The sequence below is a fragment of the Pocillopora verrucosa genome, chromosome 13 (assembly GCF_036669915.1).
Source record: "Pocillopora verrucosa isolate sample1 chromosome 13, ASM3666991v2, whole genome shotgun sequence".
NCBI lineage: Eukaryota > Metazoa > Cnidaria > Anthozoa > Scleractinia > Pocilloporidae > Pocillopora > Pocillopora verrucosa.
This window is the reverse complement of record NC_089324.1, coordinates 11,836,328-11,860,944: the sequence shown is the minus strand read 5'-3', so window position 1 is coordinate 11,860,944 and position 24,617 is coordinate 11,836,328. Positions and strand designations below refer to the sequence as shown.

Here is a 24,617-nt window from a genome sequence, read left to right as displayed (position 1 = left end):
TCTTTTATAAATATGAGGGTAAAAGACGATTTGTAGTCGCATTCAAAACTGTGATTGGCTTGTATTATTTCTCACCTTTGCCATGAACACAACTCAAGTGAGTTTCGAGTCTTTGTTTCCTCGACAACTTTCGGCCACAAATCGTGCATTTGTAATACGATAGAGTGAGCTCACATCATTATTTATATCACCAAGGTATCCATCGTCTAGAAGCAGAGAACCGGTCGGAGAAATCAAACTAAAGTTGCGCGCTTCTCTTAACACTACAACCGGCAAGCCAGCGGATTCACTTTGCTAGCCAATGACAAGTCCTAAAAGATCCACGTGATCATACCCGTGATCGGAAACAAAGAAGACTCCATTTGGCGCTCATCTTTGAATGTCCTTTTCATCGGTTGATCTCTTTTCTCAACTGTTTTGCTTAATATAACATTTCTAAGGATAACTTTTATTGTGGTTCAATGGGAAAACGAGAACAGCGTGAGTGTTGTAAAAGAAATGAAAGTCGTTGGCGCCGTGGAGTTAAAAGAAGGGACAACAGTTGACATATTGACTGGTACAAACAAGGGTCGAGTGGCCATCTGTAAAGCTACGATTTTGAAAGTTTGTGGTGAGTAAAAATTGCGATATTCGTTACGTGATCAAAATCTTATAAAAGAATAGATGTAGCGGGTTGAATTAAGCTTACATAACGCTCGGCGCAACTGGAACTAGAATAATTCTGAGAATCGAATCGGTCACTTGCATGCCGCAGTTTCTTAAGCTTATGCTTTACAATGAAATAAACCTATCAGTAAGGTTTCAAGATTCCTTTAGTCACGTTTGGGAACATTCAAGATTCATAATAGGAACTGTTATTAAACAAACCTAATTACATAAAGAAGCCCTCCTTGGTAAAAACAAAATAATGTATTCAGCCCTTTTTTAGTAAAATCTATGAGAGAGATGTACTAACTCCAATATAAAAGTCACTCAATATAACAGAGATTTCTCAATTTGAGAATCCAATGAATGCCCTTTTCCTCATAGCCATCTTAAAGGCCTGGTCTGAGCTTTAAATATATATATTTAAATATATATATATATTTTTTTTTCAAATTCAGATGACATGGAACCCAGATACAAAATGGTCAAGCTTCTTGTAGACAACCTCATTCAAGGCCAACTCATTGTGAGCCCAGGAAAAAAATACAAACAGCAGCTAAGTTTGCAGTTTAGGATAACTTCATTCTAATTTATTGTTACAGTCACAACAAGATTTTAATCAAAAAATCAATTTTATTTGTCTGTAATTAACCCCTTCACTCCTAAGAGTGCTTGGTTTTCAAATATAATTTAAGATATTGTATTTTATGGAAAAGAATCAACAGATTTTATTCACAATTTGTATCAAACCAAATTTAATGATTGATTAGGACTATTTTATATGAATAGCTGTAATTGAGGATTAATCCTTATGAAGTTTTCAAGAAAAGAAAAATCAAATTCCATCCTAATATTACCACACATTGATGTTAATAATGAATCAAAAATATTTTACATGTAAGCCTTAATTAAGCTTGTAAATAAATTTCATTGAATACTTGAATTTTAGCTGGGTTTTTTAATTTAAAGTATTTATTTTATATCATTAGCCTCAAATTTTTGCTTAAAATTCCCAGTTATTCTTAAATATTCCTAAAAATTCCCAAAAATTCCAGAAATTCCTAGGAATTTTTTCGATTTACAGCTTTTCAGGGAAAGTCATTGGTTCTCTGAGTTGGAATTCCTAGGAATTCCAAGTCCTGTTGGCTATAAACTTGGAATTTCTGGGAATTTTTAGGAATTTCTAGGTTTTTAGAACCAGAGTTGTTATGGTTGGGAATTCCTAGGAAAAAATTCCTAGGAATTCCAAAAGCCATTTCGCAAGGGTACTCCATCTAACACTGATTTTTCATCAAAACTAAACAAAACTTGCCTGCAGTAATAAATCATGTCTGGTGTGGTCAGTTTTCGAGTTCCATTGAAATAAATTGCTTGAAATTCTGGAAAATATGAAGCAGAAAATTTTTTGATTTCTTAAAGTAAAGACTACTACCAGCCATTAATTTGGCTTCCATTGAATGTGATTATGTACAAGGGCTAGAAACGCAATGTTTTCATGAGCTTACTATGGGATCTAGTGAAACTTTGCTAATTTACTGGTTTAGCTCGTTTACTTGCAAGGAGAGACTGACTTTCATATGACTTGTGTAAAAGTGAGTTTTTGACTGAAAAAACGAGAAGAGCTTAACATGGTTTAGACTGCTGATTGTTGTTACACCTTTTTACCTTGAAGTTCACTCATATACCTATACCAATAGTGTAATTAACGGATTACTTGCAACAAGTGCTAACCCTTCTTCTCCCAAGATTGGACTGTTAATTGTCCCCTCTTGCTGCCACATATTTCTTTGTAGATTAGTTACAAGAATTTGGTGTTAGATCAAGTTTAAAACTTCTACGTTATAAGTTTTGGTATTCTTATTACCTGTTTTCTGGATAAAGTGTGGATTATAGGAGAGAAGTTACATGTGAATAACTTTTGGGATTTCCATGTATGGGGTTAAGGCAATCAGATTACCCTCCTTGTATGGTGATGGTGTCTAGTTCATGACATCTTGTATGTTTCTTTCAGAAAAACTTCAGAAAAGGACATTTGATTTAGTATCCAATGCATACACCTCTATCAGAGCAGAAGACTTGGCCAAACTAATGGGGATAACAAGGGAAGCTGCTTTGAGTGGTTGGTGTTGCAGTTTCACTGCATATATTTACAGTGTTATTCAGTCATCATTTGAAATGTTTAGATTAAAAAATGATGGTAACAGTGATCTCTAGGAAACAGTAAGTGAAAGAAAATTGTGCATGGTCTAACTAAAATTGTATTATTTTGCATTATGATCAGTTGCTTTAAAGAAAAAAAGTTTGTTTACAAACAAACATGCAAACAAAAACTGAGAAAAATTGATGAATGGAACATTATTAGTAAATTAACTAGTATTAATCATGGATTGAAAAATTGTGTTCAATATAAATCAGGAATGGATTTTTGTTTCTGTGTAATAAAACCAATTGTATAATTAAACTTCTGAACATCATATAGTGGCTCACAGCTCTGATTTGGAGTAACTCCTTTTGTTTAATCAACTGCTTCCGATTCAACTACATACACTTTATCTTCCCATGTGATCCAAACTGTAGAAAGTCTAGATACCCACATGAGATCGAGGCCATGTGTGTCAGTCAGTCCAAGATAGTGTAGAAAAGCTGAAGCTTTCTGGCTTCAGATCAATGCCTGCAGAAAGCAGAAACTTTGAATAGTATATGTTCTTCGTCAAGAGTAAATGATCAATTGATTAATACAGAAATCCATATGAAGGGAATTTATCGATAATTGATCATTGTTGAACAATGGTTTTGATAATAATAGTTATAATAACAATGATTATAACAGTTGATTCATATTATTCTTTTTTTGTCTGATGACAATTTAGCAGCTGTTACCAGTGGATGGATTAGTGATCCAGCCACAGGAATGATTACTCCCAAGAAGACAGGTAGAGATACAAACTCAGACTTAAACATATTTGTAAATTTTATAATTCCCTGACCTTTTTTTTGTTATTCTCTACACTCTTATGACAGAGCAATGTTTAATTCAGTTGTGAAATGACATTCCTCTGAGCTGCGACCATTTTGGTTGCCATGGCATATTAAAAAAAATAGTTTAGGGGACAAGATGATCAGTGAAAGTCACCAATTAGGTGACCTGTGTTCTGCAGTCAAGTTTGTACATTTAACTAATTAGCCTTCTGTCTTTGCCTCTTTCTCCTCAGTGTGTAAGTTCTAAATTTAAGTTGTTGCATGAATCTTCAACAATCATGGCAATCATGTTCAGATTCATGGTTGCTTGATAGTCACCTTGAAAAACCTTGAGTTTGGAGCACTCAATGAATCTTTGAATCCTGTGAGAGGTTCAAAAACACTTGTCAAATTTCAAAACTACAATCAATTGTGATATGTCAGTGCACCTTTTCAGGCAAAAAATCGAATAGGAGAATTAAAAGCATTTTTCATTCTTTGACTCCTTTTTCATTTTTTCTTTGTAGAGCTTCCACAGAAAGAGATTCCACTCACAAGTGAACAGGAACTTGCCCTATTGACAGATTATGTGTCATTTTTAGAAAATTAACTTAAACTTGAAAAGCAGCGATACATTTTAAATATAACTTGTATCATCTGAGAACTATCATTCTAAATGTAAATAACTTCATTAAGACCAAAGTTTGTTGTAGTTTACGGACTCAAAGATGACTTTGTATCCAGTAAGAAAATGTAGGCAACATGCTTACACATGAAGGTAGCAATTATGGCCTTGGTCACTGGAGAGTCTCTCTGTGTCTCAGTGTTAGAATGTGGGAGTGTGGGATTTGCAAAGACCAAAAACAGGAAAATGAAGATACACAAGAAGTCAGTCATACAACATAAGCCAACTGAATGATAGAAGAGTCTTAGGCAATCACCAATTTACAAAACAAACTAAATATGTGGGACACAAGCCACAAACTTTTTGCTATTACCAATTTACAACACTTGCTATCAACAATCACCAACAACATCAATGGCAATAATTTTTGGAGAAAAAAATTGGCCTGTCCAGGAACAATTGCAAATAAAAATTGTGTTGGACTGTTGGGGTGAACTAACTCGAACACCACAAACAGACAGGAGGCACCAAGAGTTTGATCAAGAACTGATTTTTTTAACGGGCGACTGTCACTCTTTTCTTAATGACTCTTTCAGCCCAGGCCTTAGTACACTCTTTAAAATCCTATTGGTAGGCATGTGTGGGCTTACCAGACAAGTGACCTTGCCAGATTAAACGTATTTTTAGAGCACCAACCAGAACAATTTCAACAGACTTCCGAAATCAGAGAACAACAAATTACTCGAGAAACAATTGACTTCAATAACTAAAAACCTAAACAAGATCTCCAGTGGAGCACTCTAAGCAAGGTGAATAGATAATCCTAAACATACTGTGTTTGGGATTGTCTGCTTGCGGACCTCCAGTGGCAATAATTGTCCGAGAACAAAGCCCCACCATGATGGTCCAGGTAAAATCACTCGGAAAGCAAAACTACATATATTGTGTGGTCCTGCATCACATTATCAAACAAGGCTAGCAAGACTCGAGATTATCTAACAGGCCGCAACAATTCCCAAATGCTTAACCAAAACATTTGTAATTTCAGCAGTTCATATAAATTTACACGAAGTGATGTTTGAAGAGTGTTCCACCTGTTGTCAGTTAATATTAAAAAAAAAAAAAAAAAAAACGGAAAATGTATTCCCTCTATTAATTTAGCAGAATGTAAATTAGCCATTAGGTTTTTTCGGCATGGTGAGAACGCTGGACATTTTCATTACTTTCATTGCTAAACAACAAATGTCAATTTTAACTAGATGCATAACTGTGTGAACTCGGGCCTACTTAAGGTGCATTTAAATTAGCAATTTTTGTGGCGATTTTCAAAAATTTAGTTAATTTTGTCTTACAGCTTTAGCTGAACATCTTATAAACTGAATTTTGTAATATCCTCCAGCGTTATGCAATTTTTGAATGCTGTTGATGGTTGCAACAAGAGAAACAGTGCTATTTAGTTTTAGTATATTCATCTAGAGGCAGTTGACTCTCATTAAATAGCAAGAGGGAATAGATATATTTTGACCTTTTTGTGGGTTTAAAAATACATGTCATACAGAAAACTGAAAACCACATCAAAAACCCTGTGCATTCGCTATTATTTCTTACAAGATTTTCAAGAAGTGATTTGCTGTTAACTGAATCAGACAATATTCCTTCACTGTAATCACTTTAAAGATCTAAACTTACTTCAGTTCCACAAACATCAACAGTTTTTGGCAAATCATCTAACGGTAAATACTTGTTCAAAGATGAATTTTCATATAATCTTTTTCCATACTGAATAACATCATATAAGGTTTGAATTCCAATAACTAAATGATTTTATTACAGAGTAGCAGAGTGAATAACCAGCCACAGCACAACTCACATTTAACTTTCTGGTTTTACAGGCATGACTCTGAAAAAGAGTACTATTTTGAACTTTATTACTGTTAACCCCTTTCAATTCAAATATATCATTGTCATGTATACTCTGAAAATAATGTACTAAGCTATTCAGTGATGATACTTCAAGCAGCACACATGTACCTTGAGGATGGCTTCTACCATAAATATCCCTTGCACAAGAATCGAATATATTCAAGCCCACATTACCTTTACAATAGATAGCAACTGCAGTACATCCTATTGTCAAGACAAAATTGTTGAAATTTTCGGATAAAAGTGATTGAAAGGCTCTATCTAAGGAGGTACCGAACTGACATCCTTCTATTGTAACTTCTTGGTGAATAGTACCAGTGTAGCTTTCACTGTATTGAAGTTCATAGTCAGTCTCAAACACATTTAAAAGTGTGGGTAATTCTGCCTGCATTAAAAACGATTGCCTGGTTAACTGAGACAAACTTGAATACAACTGATTTCCAGTATTCGTTAGTGACACGAGATCAGTAGCAGAATTGATTCCTTGTTTGTTATTGTAAATCAAAGAGCATAAACTCATTGTAACACATTGATGTCCTGAATTCTGTCCAAATACCAATTCATTAGCATGGCTATATGGTGCCATTATTGTTTTGTTAGAGACAATGTACATTGGAGTAGGACCAGGGTTTTTCTCTATATCTGAACTCAGTTGAAATTTACAATAGTTTGATGCGTGTGTCTGACTCTTATAAAGACACATGGGTCTATTACAAGAAAACGTTGATGAGTACCTACTTGCTCAATACTTCAATTTAATTATCCTTTGATATACCCTTACAGAACAATTCAACAAATACTTCTTATCATGTTTTGTAACTTTATTTAATCTTACCCTCTTCGTATTAAGCTTACAATCATGCTTTGTAACTCTTCTAACCTTCACATAACGACGTAGCCAAGAGGACTTCGGTATGCTTGGACGAATACACTCATAAACAAATTCCTTCAGTTTTCTGCCCTTTCTTCTGAGACGTTTCAGAATAGCTTCTGGTATTCTACTGGGTTCTCGATCACGTTTAAATACACGGTTGTGTTTACATGTAAACATAATATGAGATAACTCGTTTGATATAGCAGGTTTCGCTTGATATTTCTCAATAAAAGGTTCACTCGTAAAGGATCGCTCGTAAATTGATCTCTCGTAAAGTTCGAGGACCGACCCGTTCCAAAAACGCTCCACAACTTTTAGTGTGGGTCTACTGCGAACGGTGTGTGACTTTGTATGTACATTGGGCGTAATAGCCATCGAATTTCTTTCGCGTGCATCAAGCAAGTAATTGTCCACAAAGGCAGCCATTGCTGTAAACCATGCTCTCTGGATAGCTCTCTAAGGTTCATTCTAGGCATGCGCTAACACTTCACGCTTGCGCTGTAGTGGAACTGCGTTTTGTGACTGAACGCAAAAAAAACATAATATGAGATAACTCGTTTGATATAGAAGGTTTCGCTTGATATTTCTCAATAAAAGGTTCAGTCGTAAAGGATCGCTCGTAAATTGATCTCTCGTAAAGTTCGCGGACCGACCCGTTCCAAAAACGCTCCAGAAGTTTTAGTGTGGGACTACTGCGAACGGTGTGTGACTTTGTATGTATATTGGGCGTAATAGCCATCGAATTTCTTTCGCGTGCATCAAGCAAGGAATTGTCCACAAAGGCAGCCATTGCTTTAAACCATGCTCACCAGATAGCTCTCTAAGGTTCATTCTAGGCATGCGCTAACACTTCACGCATGCGCTGTAGCGGAACTGCGTTTTGTGACTGAACGCAAAAAAAAAAAAAAAAAAAAAAAGAAGCCGAATTTATACCTCGGGCGTTTCCTTCGGAAAGCCCGAGTAAAAAATCTCTGACGGGGTCTTGAAGTTGAGTTGAAGGATGACTTATTTACGAATGCCTTATTGCTACTTCGCGTTTGAAAATCCCGGCTTAAAGCTGGGTGAATTCAAATTGTCAATCTTATTAATTGTTCTTGGCACTGGCCTTCTGCTAGAACGGTTTAATACAAAGAAAAAGGATTTTTTTCGTCGAAAAAAAGAAATTTAAGCAGAAGAGATTGAAAAGTACTAAATATGTCTTTGTTTTCTATATCATTTTTAAATGATTCAAAAGAAAGAACTCTCAAAGAGCCTAAAAGTTTTTGGAGCGTTCTTTTGGAACACTCCTAAATACGGTCAAACTACTTACTGTGACACTTTTATTCAGGGACAATCAAACAATCAGAATATGTTGAATATGTAGGATCAAGGGAAAAATTGCACTTCTTAACGAGCTTTATTACGTCAATCGTTTATCTTCATAAATGATGAAGAGCGCTTCGTAACTCTTCATGATATTTAAGATGGTCTTCTGTAACGTTGACTGGACGAAAAATACTTTACCTCGTTCCTTAGTACTCGAGAGAAAGTGATGCATCTTTGAAACTAAAGGAAAATTTTGAGGGGGGTGGGGCTTTCTTCACCCAATAACTGTATCCTAGCCTTTTTTTATAGGTACTTAGTAGTTATTAGGAGAGTTAGCTTTCGACGTCTTCTTCCACCGCGCGAATTAAGGATAATCAGGTTATTTCTCAACAATTGTTCGTTCAGATGATTTAGAGCGGAGAAGCCTGGAAATAGTAAGATGTGTTTTTTTAGAGCGGAGAAGCCTGGAAGTAGTAAGATGTGTTTTAAATAAGCCAAAAGTAGGAATCTTCCATTACTATCATCAGTCTGATGACAATTTAAGCGCAGTTTTCAAAGGCCGTTGACAAGAACATTAAGTGTTCCATAGGTCTGCCAATTCACGTCCGAAAGAAGGTAAAGAGATTTGACCGACATTAATTTTATTTACACTGTAGAAGTCAATATCTCCTCTTCTGATGCATGAAGTCGGATGTGAATGAAATGTAAAAGCTTTTTCTTATTCTGCTCATTGGGTGTAAGATAATTCTAACACTCTTCAGAGAAAAAGACAAATAACAAGCAATGATTCTTCTCTCAAGCTTCGCAAGCTAAATGACAGAAATAATTTGTTTTTAGATTGGGGTCCGATAAGATATCGGATGGAAAGAAAAATAACTTCCAATGCTAGAAGATGCATGAGAAAAAAAAATTATCTACAGTCGAACCTGTGTTCAGCGGTCACCCACTGGGTTAAGATGGCTTAATACAAGTTGACCGCTTAATAAAGGTTTCACAGTAAGGGGGTATCGCAAAAAAACGACATGAAACGGCATCTTGCGCCAAAGTCGAACACTTAATGTAAAAATACTCGCTCAAAAATACGTACCGTTTGCATTTGAGGTTGGAAGATAAACATGGGTTAAAGTTTACTTGAAAGCTCGTCCTTAGCTTTATTTGAGTGGGTCCGCTCTAAGTGACCATTAAAAACAGGTGGAGGACAATGCAAACAGGCTGTTGGGACTTAGCAAAGGGTGACCACGACCGCTTAATAGAGTTCATAAGTGTCGTAATTGAGGAGAAAAATTCTCGGGACTCTGACAGCTGGCCGCTTAACTAAGGGCGACCGCTTAAGTTTTTTTTACGGTGCCGCTCAACACAGGTTGGAACACAGGTGGCCCAAGCTCCAGCTGTGAGATGATCATCTTGCGCAATAAGAGTTATGCCGTCGGAGGTTTTCTGGCGAATGCGGTGGAGGTCGGTTTTTTGCCACCTTGGTTTTACAAGATCTATGAGACCCAGAAATTTAAAAAGTTTTTTGATAATTTTGACACGATGTACGACTACGCCGAACTATTTATCGGGAGAAGAATCAACGAACTGGAGGAGAAGTCATGCAAGCCATCAAAGGAAACAGAGCGTGACCAAGCTGGCTTCTTCAAGTTCCTCCTGGCCAGCGGAAAGCTGACGAAGGATGACCTGTTGGCGAGTGTAATCGATGTTCTGTTTGCCGGAATTGACACTACGTCCAAAACGATGCAATGGGTTCTTTACATGTTGGCCAAAAATCCTGAGAAACGAAGATTCTTCGACGAGAAGTGCTCTCAGTAGTGGTGGGAAATTCTACCTTTGCAACGCCGGAAACGCTGGCTCGTATACCATATTTGAAGGCCTGGTTACGAGAGACCCTCCGCCTATACCCTGTTCTCTCCGCTATCCCGCGAAGAACGAAAGAAGACATAGTATTATTGTACTACCATATCCCTGGGGGCACTGCTCAAGTTGAGTTCCTTGTTCACCAAATGGGGTGAGATGAGGGTATTCTTGAAGATGCCGAAGCGTTTAAACCGGAGAGATGGTTGCGAAACAAAGATACCGCTTTGATCGAATCAGCAGAAGCTTTCGCTTCTCTTCCGTTTAGATTCGGAACACGTATGTGCCTCGGTCGACGTATTGCCGAGTTAGAGCTTCATCTGCTGATGGCCAGAATCGTACAGCAGTTTGACATCTCTTACCCACCGGAGGCAGAGAAGGTGGAGCCGTTCATGAGAGGGGTCACCATTCCTGACAGACCTGTTAGAGTGCAGTTTGTTGACAGAAAATGAGTCAGGTTTTCATGTTGCCGCGTTCACACTGCATTGCAACACTGTTTTGAGCAGAAAGTGGGACAAATTCTGATGACAATTGCAACTCGTTTAAACAATCCACACCTATTGGATCGAAGGTATTCAATAAGTCACATTTTATAAGCCAGTTTGAACCATTTCAGCGATCCCCTACATCTGATGAATAATTGTGTTATTAATCTTCAGAATTATTCAGTGGTGTTACTTGAAGGTCACATCTTCTCGTTAATAATTTTTTGCATTTTTATCAAAAGTTCGCTGGGTAATATATTTGCTTCGGTGTTCTGAAATACTAGAAAAGTTATCTTGCTAAACTGTATATATATATGTATATATTTGTGTATTTCAATACATTTCAACGGTCTTAGGAGCTATTTTTCTCGCATGCAAACTTTTGTAGTATACAAATTTATTTGGTATTCTTTCGGTTTTCATTGAACATTTATTGTCTTGTAATTCACAGATATGGCACAATAGTAGCAGACGAAAAATCTGTTGAGTTTTTTTAGTCAACAAAATGGAATCCCCTACCTAAATTGCCCTTTGATAATAATGTAACCTTTTCGTGACGTTCAGTTGATTAAACGGAGCGAAATAGTAGCAGCAGAGGGAAAGTGAAGGATAACGAGGATACAAAAGTATCTATAAGCATACAAGAGTCTGTGTGAGGATACAACAGTATCTACACATAGGGGCATCGATTGACCCTTTACACCCTAAGATCAGTACGTATATTCTCCATACTGTTTTCTATACATTTCCTTCAGGTGCTGACAAGGAGATTTTGCTTAATAATCAAGAGCTCTTGTACTTGTTGATCATTTTCATTATTCTTATGACCTCGATGTTTGATTCAGTAGTGATACTGTGAAGAGAAATTAGATGCTAGTCACTCCCAGGGGTTAAAGGGTTAAATTGATAAAACTACTGGGGTTTCTATGAGAATACAAGGGTTTGTATTACTGTACGATTAGTATAAAGTATCCCCTTTTTTTTATTGTGTTTATTTTGGCATGTTAAACCACAATATTTTTTTTCAAAAGCCTTGCAAGAAATTTCCAAAAATTTAAGCTCAGAAAAAACTTCTTTTCCAAGTTACACATTTGTTTAAAAGTCTCTTGAATTGACTGACTAATTGCCTTTGAAAAAGGATTAAAAATTATCTTTCCTCGAAGAACTAATCTTTGTTCGAAACCTAAAAATTGTCACACTTGCTTGGGTTGTTTACTGAACTAAAAACTTAAAAAATAAATTGGAGTTTTTAACTTCGGAACTCCTATAAAGAGATAACACTATACGCTGTCTTGTTTCAGATTAAAAAACTTAGATGTCTGATAAGCATTTTATGGAAATGCTCTCCTCTGTGTATTGATCCGAGTTTTCCTTCACGTATGGTGTCCTTTTTCTACAGGCTAGTAATTAAATAGTTCTGAGCTTAACTAAGTTCAGTTCATTCTGCTACAGAAGTTTTTATCAAAGTTGTGGCTCTTAAGGTGCGCTAGGCACCGGCCAACTTCCAAAATCAAATGTCACGTTGTCGCCCATGATCATAAATGGCGCCCATTGAGAAACTTTATCAAAGCCGTTATTTCTCATCCACTTCCTGGCCTTGTGGAGAGATTCACTTGCGCTTTCACCGCGGTACAAATGTTTGTAGAAACAAGTCATGAACTGCTCCGTAGCTGTGTCATCCAGGGCCCATCGTGCCGCTAACACTGAACGAGCTCCGGATCCTAAGAATGCTCGGGCAATTCCGATAACTCCCTCGGTTCTAATCTGTCCACGAGCACTGTGACAACAACTAAGCACCACTAGTTTAGCTCGCAACCGAGTTTTTGAAATATCTGCCATCGTCAAAAGATAATCTTCTTCTCGAGGAAAAGGTGGGTGTAGGGTAAGGTGCTTAGGAGAAAGAAAAATCTCCCCTCTTTCAGAATCTCCATGCGCAGCAATGTGTATGAGGCTCACTGAATTTATCGCTTGGAGTACAGAATGCTTTGTAACGGACTCTCCTGTCAAAGGCGTTACTCCAAGAAGTGTTCCAATCATCTCTGCTTCCTTTCTTGCACACGGCAATGGTGTCATATTTCTGCACCGTCCCTTGTAAATCACCTTTCCAACCACAGGGTCACCCACTATCAGAGCCCCGGTCTGACTGTGATGGTCTGGAGGACTGTCTTGCACAAGCTTTAGAGTCGTGAGAGAGGGAACCAGCCGAATCCTGCATGTCTCTGATAAATACTTTCCTCCTTCGTCAGCTAAGGCTGCAAATGGCACTTGGTACACACAGGAATCAGGGACAATTATGATCTCGGGCTGCTTCAGTAAACTGGCCACAGGAGCAACGATTATCTTGTAACACAAGTGAAGACTTGTTTTGAAATCTTCGGTATCACAGTAATGCAGCCCTGATCGGTTGTTGCGCTGAAGTGACATCAGTTCTTTAAAAAACTTGTCTAACTCAGGGACTATTCCGGTCACCTTGTTTGGGTCCAGGTTCACTTTCTTTTCTGAAAAAAGAATAGCTCCCGTTGCTTTTATTATCCAAAACCGTACCTCATCTCCGCCAACCGAAATGTACAGGCATGCACAGTCTGCTTCTTTTCTGATGATCCCTTGAATGCCACACCAAGATTGTGGATCGCTTGAGATCTGCTCTTGAACAGAGTACTGAGCTGTCATCAAGTCGACCAGGCATCTTGCCCTTCTCAGCTCTTCGACGTAAAGGGCGTCTTCAGGCTTTCCAGTGGAAGAAAGCAACCTGCTGAACCGCTCGTAGGGAAAGGTGCCGTACTTTTCTAAAAGGGATATTTGAAACTCGTCGTTTTCTTTAAGAAAACCTCTCAAAGTTTCGAACTTTTGGATGCCTTGAAAAAGATACGAAGAAGCCTCTTCAAGATGACCTTGCGACGCCATTAACGCCGATAGATTACAAAGGCAGCGAAACTCGTTCAAGTTGTGTCCAATATCCCTACTTAGTAGAAGAGCTTGCTTAAAGTATCCTTCAGCTATGTCATTTTTACCAAGAGATTGGTAACAAAATCCTAAATTGCTGTAGCAGACTACTACGTTTTCTCTATCACCGATGTCTATCAAACTTGTAAGGGCTTTCTCGCAATATTCTTGAGCCTTGTCATATTCACCACGCTTACAACAAATTTTAGCTATGTTTGTGTAGTCTGCTGCTTCTCCACGTCTGTCATCGACACCCTTTCTAACGTCCATTGCCTTCTTTAGATACTTGTCAGCCTCTCCATACCTGCCTAGTGAGAGAAACAAACATGTGAGGTTTCTGTAGCTTGTTGCTTCTCCATTCCTGTCACCAATTTCTATTTTGATAGCGAGTGCTTTCTCCTGATATTCTCGGGCCTTTTCATATTGACCGAGTGATTGGAACAAAGTTCCTAGGTTTCCGTAGCTTCTTGCTTCTCCATCCCTGTCACCAATTTCTATTTTGATAGCGAGTGCTTTCTCCTGATATTTTCGGGCCTTGTCATATTGACCGAGTGATTGGAACAAAGTTCCTAGGTTTCCGTATCTTGTTGCTTCTCCATCCCTGTCACCAATTTCTATTCCGATAGCGAGTGCTTTCTCCTGATATTCTCGGGCCTTGTCATATTGACCGAGTGATCGGAACAAAGTTCCTAGGTTTCCGTAGCTTGTTGCTTCTCCATCCCTGTCACCAATATCTATGTTGATAGCGAGCGCTTTCTCCTGATATTCTCGGGCCTTGTCATATTGACCGAGTGATTGGAACAAAGTTCCTAGGTTTCCGTAGCTTGTTGCTTCTCCATCCCTGTCACCAATTTCTATTCTGATAGCGAGTGCTTTCTCCTGATATTCTCGGGCCTTGTCATATTGACCGAGTGATTGGAACAAAGTTCCTAGGTTTCCGTAGCTTGTTGCTTCTCCATCCCTGTCACCAATTTCTATTTTGATAGCGAGTGCTTTCTCCTGATATTCTCGGGCCTTGTCATATTGACCGAGTGATTGGAACAAAGTTCCTAGCTTTCCGTAGCTTGTTGCTTCTCCGTTCCTGTCACCAGTTTCTATTTTGATAGCGAGTGCTTTCTCCTGATATTCTCGGGCCTTGTCATACTGACCGAGTGATTGGAACAAAGTTCCTAGGTTTCCGTAGCTTGTTGCTTCTCCATCCCTCTCACCAATTTCTATTTTGATAGCGAGTGCTTTCTCCTGATATTCTCGGGCCTTGTCATATTGACCGAGTGATTGGAACAAAGTTCCTAGGTTTCCGTAGCTTGTTGCTTCTTCATTCCTGTCACCAATTTCTATTTTGATAGCGAGTGCTTTCTCCTGATATTCTCGGGCCTTGTCATATTGACCGAGTGATTGGAACAAAGTTCCTAGGTTTCCGTAGCTTGTTGCTTCTCCATCCCTGTCACCAATTTCTATTTTGATAGCGAGTGCTTTCTCCTGATATTCTCGGGCCTTGTCATATCGACCGAGTGATTTGAACAAAGTTCCTAAGTTTCCGTAGCTTGTTGCTTCTCCATCCCTGTCACCAATTTCTATTTTGATAGCGAGTGCTTTCTCCTGATATTGTCGGGCCTTGTCATATTTACCGAGTGATTGGAACAAAGTTCCTAGCTTTCCGTAGCTTGTTGCTTCTCCATCCCTGTCACCAATTTCTATGTTGATAGCGAGTGCTTTCTCCTGATATTCTCGGGCCTTTTCATATTGACCGAGTGATTGGAACAAAGTTCCTAGGTTTCCGTTGCTTGATGCTTCTCCATCCCTGTCACCAATTTCTATGTTGATAGCGAGTGCTTTCTCCTGATATTCTCGGGCCTTGTCATATTGACCGAGTGATTGGAACAAAGTTCCTAGGTTTCCGTAGCTTCTTGCTTCTCCATCCCTGTCACCAATTTCTATGTTGATAGCGAGTGCTTTCTCCTGATATTTTCGGGCCTTGTCATATTGACCGAGTGATCGGAACAAAGTTCCTAGGTTTCCGTAGCCTCTTGCTTCTCCATCCCTGTCACCAATTTCTATTTTGATAGCGAGTGCTTTCTCCTGATATTCTCGGGCCCTGTCATATTGACCGAGTGATTGGAACAAAGTTCCTAGGTTTCCGTAGCTTGTTGCTTCTCCATCCCTCTCACCAATTTCTATTTTGATAGCGAGTGCTTTCTCCTGATAATCTCGGGCCTTTTCATATTGACCGAGTGATTGGAACAAAGTTCCTAGGTTTCCGTAGCTTGTTGCTTCTCCATCCCTGTCACCAATTTCTATTCTGATAGCGAGTGCTTTCTCCTGATATTCTCGGGCCTTGTCATATTGACCGAGTGATTGGAACAAAGTTCCTAGGTTTCCGTAGCTTGTTGCTTCTCCATACCTGTCACCAATTTCTATTCTGATAGCGAGTGCTTTCTCCTGATATTCTCGGGCCTTGTCATATTGACCGAGTGATTGGAACAAAGTTCCTAGGTTTCCGTTGCTTGATGCTTCTCCATCCCTGTCACCAATTTCTATTTTGATAGCGAGTGCTTTCTCCTGATATTCTCGGGCCTTGTCATATTGACCGAGTGATTGGAACAAAGTTCCTAGGTTTCCGTAGTTTGTTGCTTCTCCATCCCTGTCACCAATTTCTATGTTGATAGCGAGTGCTTTCTCCTGATATTTTCGGGCCTTGTCATATTGACCGAGTGATTGGAACAAAGTTCCTAGGTTTCCGTTGCATGATGCTTCTCCATCCCTGTCACCAATTTCTATTTTGATAGCGAGTGCTTTCTCCTGATATTCTCGGGCCTTGTCATATTGACCGAGTGATTGGAACAAAGTTCCTAGGTTTCCGTTGCTTGATGCTTCTCCATCCCTGTCACCAATTTCTATTTTGATAGCGAGTGCTTTCTCCTGATATTCTCGGGCCTTGTCATATTGACCGAGTGATTGGAACAAAGTTCCTAGGTTTCCGTAGTTTGTTGCTTCTCCATCCCTGCCACCAATTTCTATGTTGATAGCGAGTGCTTTCTCCTGATATTTTCGGGCCTTGTCATATTGACCGAGTGATCGGAACAAAGTTCCTAGGTTTCCGTAGCTTGTTGCTTCTCCATCCCTGTCACCAATTTCTATTCCGATAGCGAGTGCTTTCTCCTGATATTCTCGGGCCTTGTCATATTGACCGAGTGATTGGAACAAAGTTCCTAGGTTTCCATAGCTTGTTGCTTCTCCTTCCCTGTCACCAATTTCTATTGTGATAGCGAGGGCTTTCTCTTGATATTCTCGGGCCTTCTCATATTGACCGAGTGATTGGAACAAAGTTCCTAGGTTTCCATAGCTTGTTGCTTCTCCATCCCTGTCACCAATTTCTATGTTGATAGCGAGTGCTTTCTCCTGATATTCTCGGGCCTTGTCATATTGACCGAGTGATTGGAGCAAAGTTCCTAGCTTTCCGTAGCTTGTTGCTTCTCCTTCCCTGTCACCAATTTCTATTCTGATAGCGAGGGCTTTCTCTTGATATTCTCGGGCCTTGTCATATTGACCGAGTGATTGGAACAAAGTTCCTAGGTTTCCATAGCTTGTTGATTCTCCTTCCCTGTCACCAATTTCTATTGTGATAGCGAGGGCTTTCTCTTGATATTCTCGGGCCTTGTCATATTGTCCGAGTGACTGGAACAAAGTTCCTAGGTTTCCATAGCTTGTTGCTTCTCCTTCCCTGTCATCAATTTCTATTCTGATAGCGAGGGCTTTCTCTTGATATTCTCGGGCCTTCTTATATTGACCGAGTGATCGGAACAAAGTTCCTAGGTTTCCGTAGCTTGTTGCTTCTCCATCCCTGTCACCAATTTCTATGTTGATAGCGAGTGCTTTCTCCTGATATTCTCGGGCCTTGTCATATTGACCGAGTGATCGGAACAAAGTTCCTAGGTTTCCATAGCTTGTTGATTCTCCTACCCTGTCACCAATTTCTATTGTGATAGCGAGGGCTTTCTCTTGATATTCTCGGGCCTTTTCATATTGACTATGCGATTGCAACATTACTCCGAGTTGTGCATAACTTAGTGCCTGGTGATGTGCGTTTCCCATCGTTTTCATGATGTTGATTGCTGATTTGTAAACCTCGACGGCCTGCCACACGCGACCAGTTTTGCGAAGGAACTCGGCGACTAGTATACCTATGGAGATAGCTTCTTTTATGCTGTACATCTTTACCTTTGAAAAAAGAAGAAAAAATCCATGGTGAAATGTCGGGAATTTATCAAAATTATTATTTTTTTTGTCTCGTATGCCAATCTGGCTTAGTCTCTCTTTCGAAGTCAATATTTCTCCACTGAATGGGCGATCGCCCAAATTTCGGACAATTATTTTGTTTCCTTTCATAAACTGCAAATGTAATGAGCGTAAAGTAAATAGACATTGTTTCTTTTCGCCAAAAAAATGATAAGTTACCCGTTGCGTTCTGGCAACGGCTAACTTATACCCACCCCACGGGTCTACCCCAATTAACCATTACTATTGGAAAGTGAAACTTCCGATACCAACATTTACATAGATTCATGATATCTTCCAGAGCCAGCCATTTTAATATTTAGGAATAGCATTGGAGGTCATGTTCATGACTGGCGAAAAGTTTAATTTTTCACAGGTTATTTCCTTTGGGGATAAAACTTCAATTCGGTATTATTTTCAATTTTGGATTTTATAGCGTCAATGAAAACTAAGGATATCGCCCAGCGCAATCTTCCGCTTAGTGTTAGAGACAAATTTAATTTTCAAATCGTTTCCAGTTCTGCTGTATTCTGCCAACCACCAGTTAACGGTCTGTACATCACGTATCAGTTTAGAATCAAAAACCCAATTACTTAAAAAGTTTATAAGTTCCTGTTTTCACAGCTCTCATTTTTAACTCGTGAATTATTACGCGCATGCGCAATAGCGAGTTGTAGATATGATGTAGAGAACTGATGGCACTCGCTCGCTCGCTCGATTGGTCGATTCCTGTAAACTTTTTTTCGATTTTAGGCTTTGAGTGCATTTGATAGTTTTTTGGCGAGTGATAAACAAACGAAATGGCGACCTTTGTTGCCAAGAATAGTGGTGGGGTGAAAAAGAAGCCAATAATGATCTTAAAAGACTTTATTTTTTTTTCACTTTAGTTTCAACAAGCTGCGCCAGCGACTGGCAGGCGTGCGAGGATTCACACTGAAATAAGAGAACAACATTCGTTTTTCATAAAATTTTAACTTACAATCCTTGAACTTGAAAACAATCCGAAGATTCATTAAAAATATCACTTACTCCGAAGCGCTCGGAGTTTACAGGTGTTCTAAAGGTTTTTCTGTTATGGCGTCAGATTGGGGACAAAATCGATCATTACACATCGCATCTTGTGTTGTTTCTGTTTGAAGCAACAGAAGGTGCCGGCGACTGACGAAATTACAGGTTAACACGAAAATCAAATAACACCTAAACAAATAATTTTGGCTACCGAATTTTAGTGAATTTTTAAAGAACAATTTTCTTTTAAGTTTCAAGACAATTTTAAGATTCAAAAGAAATATTAGGTACTAAAATGCGAAAGTTATACACCACAAAATTGATAAATAGGCCTGAAATGAAATTCTATCTTGTTCTTGATTAAACGTTGCCTAACACGTGATCAAAATCTACCCAAGCGGAAATCCAAATGACGGTGGCAGTCTAGGCTTAGTTATATCACTTAAAACTCGTTCCCGTTTGTCTCATTTGATAAAGAGGGAATCATTAATGTTTCTATTGCCTTGATTTTCCAATATTTAAAATGATAGACAGTAAATTTTACTTTTCACCCACATTTACTTCCAACCTTTTCTTTTGAACCAGAAACAAAAATGATATATGTTTAAAACACACGACATCATCCACCCTTGTCAAATGCAATAGTATGATCATTTCAATTGTAATGCCTTCTTATCCCAACGTTACTTCATTTGTTTCTTTGCTACATGTCTTAATAATAGTCGCATTTCCTTGCAACAAGTTCGCGTTTCTAGAAATTAAATAATAAAGTAAGTTTCCTTTGATCTGCTTCCTAAATTAAAAATTTATTATGACTCACAGGTTTTGCATATGTTCGGAGAATGTTCTATATTAGCTACCTCTGAATGAAGGTCCTGTACTCTATGGCGTGTTTGTTATAATTGTCCGTGCATCATCGATATGCACTTTATTTGATGATCTTGCATTTTGATTGTGTAAATCCTTGAAATAAGTGCATTATTTGTCGATGTTTTTGGAAAAGTATTATAAGATATCGATATATAAACAATAGTATTTTTTTCCTTTAAATATCTCATTCAATGTAAGAAGCCATAGCTTCTTTTCAAAGGGAGGGGGGGCAATGATATTTCTATATGCACTTTATGTTGTTATTCTTATGATAAGTTTTTTGAAGCTTTCATAACGATACTAGTGTTGTTTGGATTTCTAAAACAGTCAGCATTGATGCAAATTTCCTTTTGGAGTTAGAAACGTTCCTTATTCATTTTAATGAGGGCAAAGGGACTTGTATAAGATCGTCCGAAGGAAGTCAACTTTTTCCTGAAAAAGTAGAAAAACTCTATGGTAAATAGTCGGTAATTTACCAAAATTATTTTTTTGCCTCTTGTCACGCCATCAAACTGAAAGTAAACGGACAGAATCGGCATAAAGCCAAGAACCGTCGAGAAAATTTATAACAATCTGTCAAAGTCTTTCTTTCGGAGTCAGTTATTTTCTACTGAAAAGGCGATCGCCCAAATTTCGGACAAAAATTGATGGGGCGTAGTTCGTGGGGGCCAGTTTTGTTCCTTTCCATAGACTACAAATGAAATGACCGTAAAGTAAATAAATATTGTTTCTTTTCGACATAAAAATGATAAGTTATCCGTTGCATTCCGGCAAAGAATTATTTGATGACTCAGGAGAAAAACAATCACTCGATACCAAAATTTTTATAACTTTATAATATTTTCCTCAGCCAGTCATTTTAATATTTAGGAGTAGCATTGGAGGTCATGTTGATGTCTGGCGAAAAGTTTAATTTTTCACAAGTTTTTTCCTTTCGGGGTAAAACGTCACTACCCTTGTATTCCGTAACATCTTTAATTGTAGATTTTATAGCGTCACGCGTAAACTAAGGATGTCGCTGGCGCAATCTTCCGTTTAGTCAGTAGAAACAAATTCAAATCGTTTCCAGTTCTGCTGTATTTGCTGTTAACGGCCTGTACATAACTGATCGTTTTAGAAAAGAAAACCCCAATTCCTCAAAATATTATCTGAGAGTGTATAAGTTTATGTTTTCACTATCTGTGTTGAATGTCTTTGATCACAGTTTTCATTTTTCCTTCAAGATATTAGAAATTGGTAACAACAGCTTTACCTACTCAGACTACTCAGGAGGGTAACCAAAAGGATCTTCGGTTGCTTGTAACTCAGCTCCCCCAGCAGTAATGATAATGAAACATCATGTTTTGCTCCTGAATCCTTGTTAGATGCTGCTATAGAACTCCTTTCCATCCCTCTCCTCGTTAAAAAAAATATGCCCACCCCAATTATCCATTACTATTGGAAAGTTAAACTTCCGGAAAATTCCGAGTAATCAGGAGTACGTGACATCCGAAGGAAAAATCACTCGTTCTTTGAAGGAAGTTCCGATGAGATTCAGGAAAAGAATCTGTGGGAAAAACTTAACCTATTCAGGTAAAAGTCTTTTCAAGAATTAGAAAATTATTTTCAAATTCTTGAAAAGTACTGAACAAGCTACGGAAACCTAGCAACTTTGTTTCGATCACTTGGTCAATACGACAAAGCCCGAGAATATCACGAGAAATAAAATTTTCAACTTTTCATAATTCAGCTAATCGCCCAGTGCACTACTATTCAAGTTTAAATCGCTTGCCCGAATAAAGAGAATGTGTAAACTCAAATAGATGACCGAAGTTGTACATTCTTAGGAAAATTCCTCTTTGTAAGAGTGGTTCAGGTTCATTATTCACCTTTCCCTCCCCTCCCTAAAAGAGGTATCATTTGTTGATCATCTCTTACATGAAGCCAAGCGAGATCCTCTCGATCATGACATCACTTGATTGTTACAATATTTCCGTCTTATTTAGATTAACACCCTTAAGAGATAAACGAAGATAGCACTGTGTTGTCTTTTAAGGGTACAACACTTATCAACCCGGCCGTTCCTCTTATTTACCAACTTAGTCTTCGATGACGCAGATCGCAGTAACTGGAAAATGAACAGCTCGTGAAGAGATAGTCATCGAGTACAAATAGCTTACCGTTTCAAGACAGAAGCTCCAATTCAGTACTGTAACGAGTCTTGTTTGTAATTTTGGGTTAAAAATCCAACGGTTCTTGCAAAACAATATATACTGAGACCGGATGTTACCTGCAACAAAAGTGAATTGTTTCATTTTTGCATGCTCACATCCGTCATCGGTAAAAAAAGTTAGACTTACAAAACCGAAATATATTTTCATCAGATGGCGCTTCAGAAGAAGGATGACAAATATCCGTCTCTCCTTATCTTTCCTTCATTGGAAAGAACAAAATGAATTTCATTTAAGATTTTGTGATGGACATTCGGAATTCATATTTTTCACATAACGGTTGGAATTCTGCGCTAGGTTGGTGCGTTAGTAGATGGCCCTTCGGCTAACTCAGAGGATGTCAGAATTTAATCTTCAGAGAAGGTAGCTTGAAAGAAATCATCATTTCCAGTGTCGGTTAAAATACCAGTTCACTCGTCGAATTTAGTCGATGTTTGGTCGGTCTAGGTGGGGTTAAAAACGTTTAACCAACTTTGACGTTTACGAATTTCTTTCGATTTCTATCGCACATGTCAGAATTCTCTTCCGCCAGGTCATTTATCACATCATTCATAACAGGACGAGGTTTGAAGCAGTTTTAAAAACCGATGTTCTAATCATGATGGAAGTGAATCAGGTGTTTTCACAGACGGTACTTACCACAATCTGTAGCCTGTTTCGAAAATAACTTTAACCATCTCTTTTCTTCCTTAAAGTTTTTTCCAACACACGTCATACGTCAGTCATATCAAGCAGTCAATAAAATGTGGTTGCGTGTTCCTGTTCGACTGTAGGTTCCATAGTCATGCTCTTCCCCAGGCCCGCTGAATGCAACTGCCAAACGTAAGCTTCAGTGGAAAAGGTCCTTTAAGTATTATCAATTACTCTTTAATTTTGTCCGCTTGTCGTTGGCCGATTGCGTAGGATTTTTATCAGACCAAGCGCAGGGCAATCTTTTATTTGTGGAGCGTTACTCTAATGTATGTACCGAGCGCCTTTTCACCGACAATTCCCTTGGCGTGGAAACTGTGAGGAACTATCCAACACGAACAGCAATTTTGCTAGCGTGACAGCCGATTATGCAAATTAGTTCATTGAGCAAACTCCGACCGTTTTATATAAGCAGCTTAATAAATCTTAGATTTAAACCATTTTAAGTTTAAAAAGATAGTAGGAAAGAACCTTTAGACCACACCGATTGATACTCTAAACATTCTAAAAGGCCAAAATTTGACAAATTTTACTATCTCGTGACGATGACGTCAACAACAACGTATCGAATATCATAATTTGATTAGCGCTCTGTCAACATTTAAGTGGTAAACTCTTTTTTAATAATTTGGATTCTTTTATTTCATATTTGAGTTCTGACAGCAGGCGCTACTCAAAACTGTGTAAACGTTTCAACACCAAACTGCAGAATTTATTTAGTACAACTGACGATAACAGCACACACTGAAATACACCGTGACCAGTGACTCTGTCACGTAATTCAATCGTGTACTTATCCTGAATACTATTTCTCAAGTGTAAATAAAGCAGCGATAACATCGTCTTTGGCTCAGAAATCCAGTCGTCGCTTGGCATGAAGAAATTGTCCTAGAGCCAAGGGTGTCAATATGGCGCCCCCCGTATGTCAAGTTACAGTGTGATCCCCGGCGAGGCTCAGTTTTAAAAGGAGGAAGGGTTACCAAGCTGGTCTTTAATGGTCGGGAGTTACTACATCACGGGCGACGAGCGGGGTTAGAAAAAACGACCCAAATATGAGCGGTCAGCGGTCAAACAGCTTTTATACTTCATATAGAAACATATAACTTGTTGTTCCAGAGACAATCGTGTTGTAAAGCCGAAATGTTAACAGTTTACTTCACAGTTTAAGCAATTTTTCAAAAGTGTTGATTGAACTCATATCTTTTACTGCTTTAATAAACAATGGAGGCTTCGGAGAGGGAGTCAGTGGCATTTGGAAAGGCACCAAGAATAATTATATATATGGTTTGTAGCTAGCTGCGTGACGTGCGTGACGAAAAAAAAGTATCATGATTTCCGGTTGTCAAAAATGTCAATCAAATTTGGCAGGAACTTGGTTTTCGCACTGTAGTTTGCTTTTCCTGGAAGATTTTGCCATGGATGAAGACCAAAAGCCAACAATGTTAAGAGATTTAGAGATCGACTTTTTGAAAGAACATCTCAATGGCTTTTCTGTTGAAGGCAATTATTGTTTTGGATATTTCGAGGGAAAGATAGATTTTCACGAGCGTCAATGGTGCAGAATCGTAACTTGATGGAGCCAACAGTGGATACCATCCCAGAATTCAAACTTTGTGATTTTTTTCTCGGCTTAAACGCTAAGTCAGTTGTTCAATTGAATAGGAAGAAAAACATTTCGAACGGAAAACAGCATTATTTGCGCGTGTGGATCTTTTGAGAAAAGGTCTCCTAAACGAGTGGTCTTGATTGTAAATATTTAAGGAATGGTAAATACATTAGCCTTAACATGGCTGTTTCTCGAAGCTCAGTGTTTTCCTACTTGCCTTTTTTCCAAGTGAATTGGGGGCGATTGAATAGATATAATATGCAGTAAAAGAACTTCAGCTGATAGAAATTTTAAATTTCTCATCTTAGGCTGTGGATACAAAATTCAAGTGAAAAGGAAGCCAACTGTG

The 24,617-nt window shown here is 38.4% G+C and overlaps 2 protein-coding genes and 1 pseudogene across 3 annotated transcripts; 2 read left to right on the top strand and 1 right to left on the bottom strand.

Moving 5' to 3' along the window:
* Positions 1 to 372: 372 nt before the first annotated feature.
* On the top strand, positions 373 to 5,742 carry LOC131793960 (COP9 signalosome complex subunit 8-like). Of its 2 annotated transcripts, none has more exons than XM_066160674.1 (4): positions 373 to 610; positions 1,104 to 2,764; positions 3,519 to 3,578; positions 4,131 to 5,742. In XM_066160674.1, the coding sequence occupies exons 2-4, from the start codon at positions 2,632 to 2,634 to the stop codon at positions 4,211 to 4,213; spliced, it is 276 nt and encodes a 91-aa protein (XP_066016771.1). In that variant the 5' UTR covers positions 373 to 610; positions 1,104 to 2,631; the 3' UTR covers positions 4,214 to 5,742. The 2 variants fall into 2 exon arrangements, with proteins under 2 accessions (XP_066016771.1, XP_066016770.1); XM_066160673.1 differs by having other exon boundaries at positions 3,516 to 3,578.
* A 4,028-nt stretch (positions 5,743 to 9,770) lies between these two features.
* LOC136277774 (sterol 26-hydroxylase, mitochondrial-like) lies at positions 9,771 to 10,746 on the top strand (annotated as a pseudogene).
* Positions 10,747 to 12,142: 1,396 nt separating this feature from the next.
* On the bottom strand, positions 12,143 to 21,046 carry LOC131788324 (tetratricopeptide repeat protein 28-like). Its single transcript, XM_066160496.1, has 3 exons — positions 21,015 to 21,046; positions 15,034 to 17,827; positions 12,143 to 13,716 (listed from the first exon to the last, which is right to left on the bottom strand). Exons 2-3 carry the CDS (start codon positions 17,819 to 17,821, stop codon positions 12,143 to 12,145), a joined length of 4,362 nt encoding a protein of 1,453 aa, XP_066016593.1. The 5' UTR covers positions 17,822 to 17,827; positions 21,015 to 21,046.
* Between the last annotated feature and the right edge of the window lie 3,571 nt (positions 21,047 to 24,617).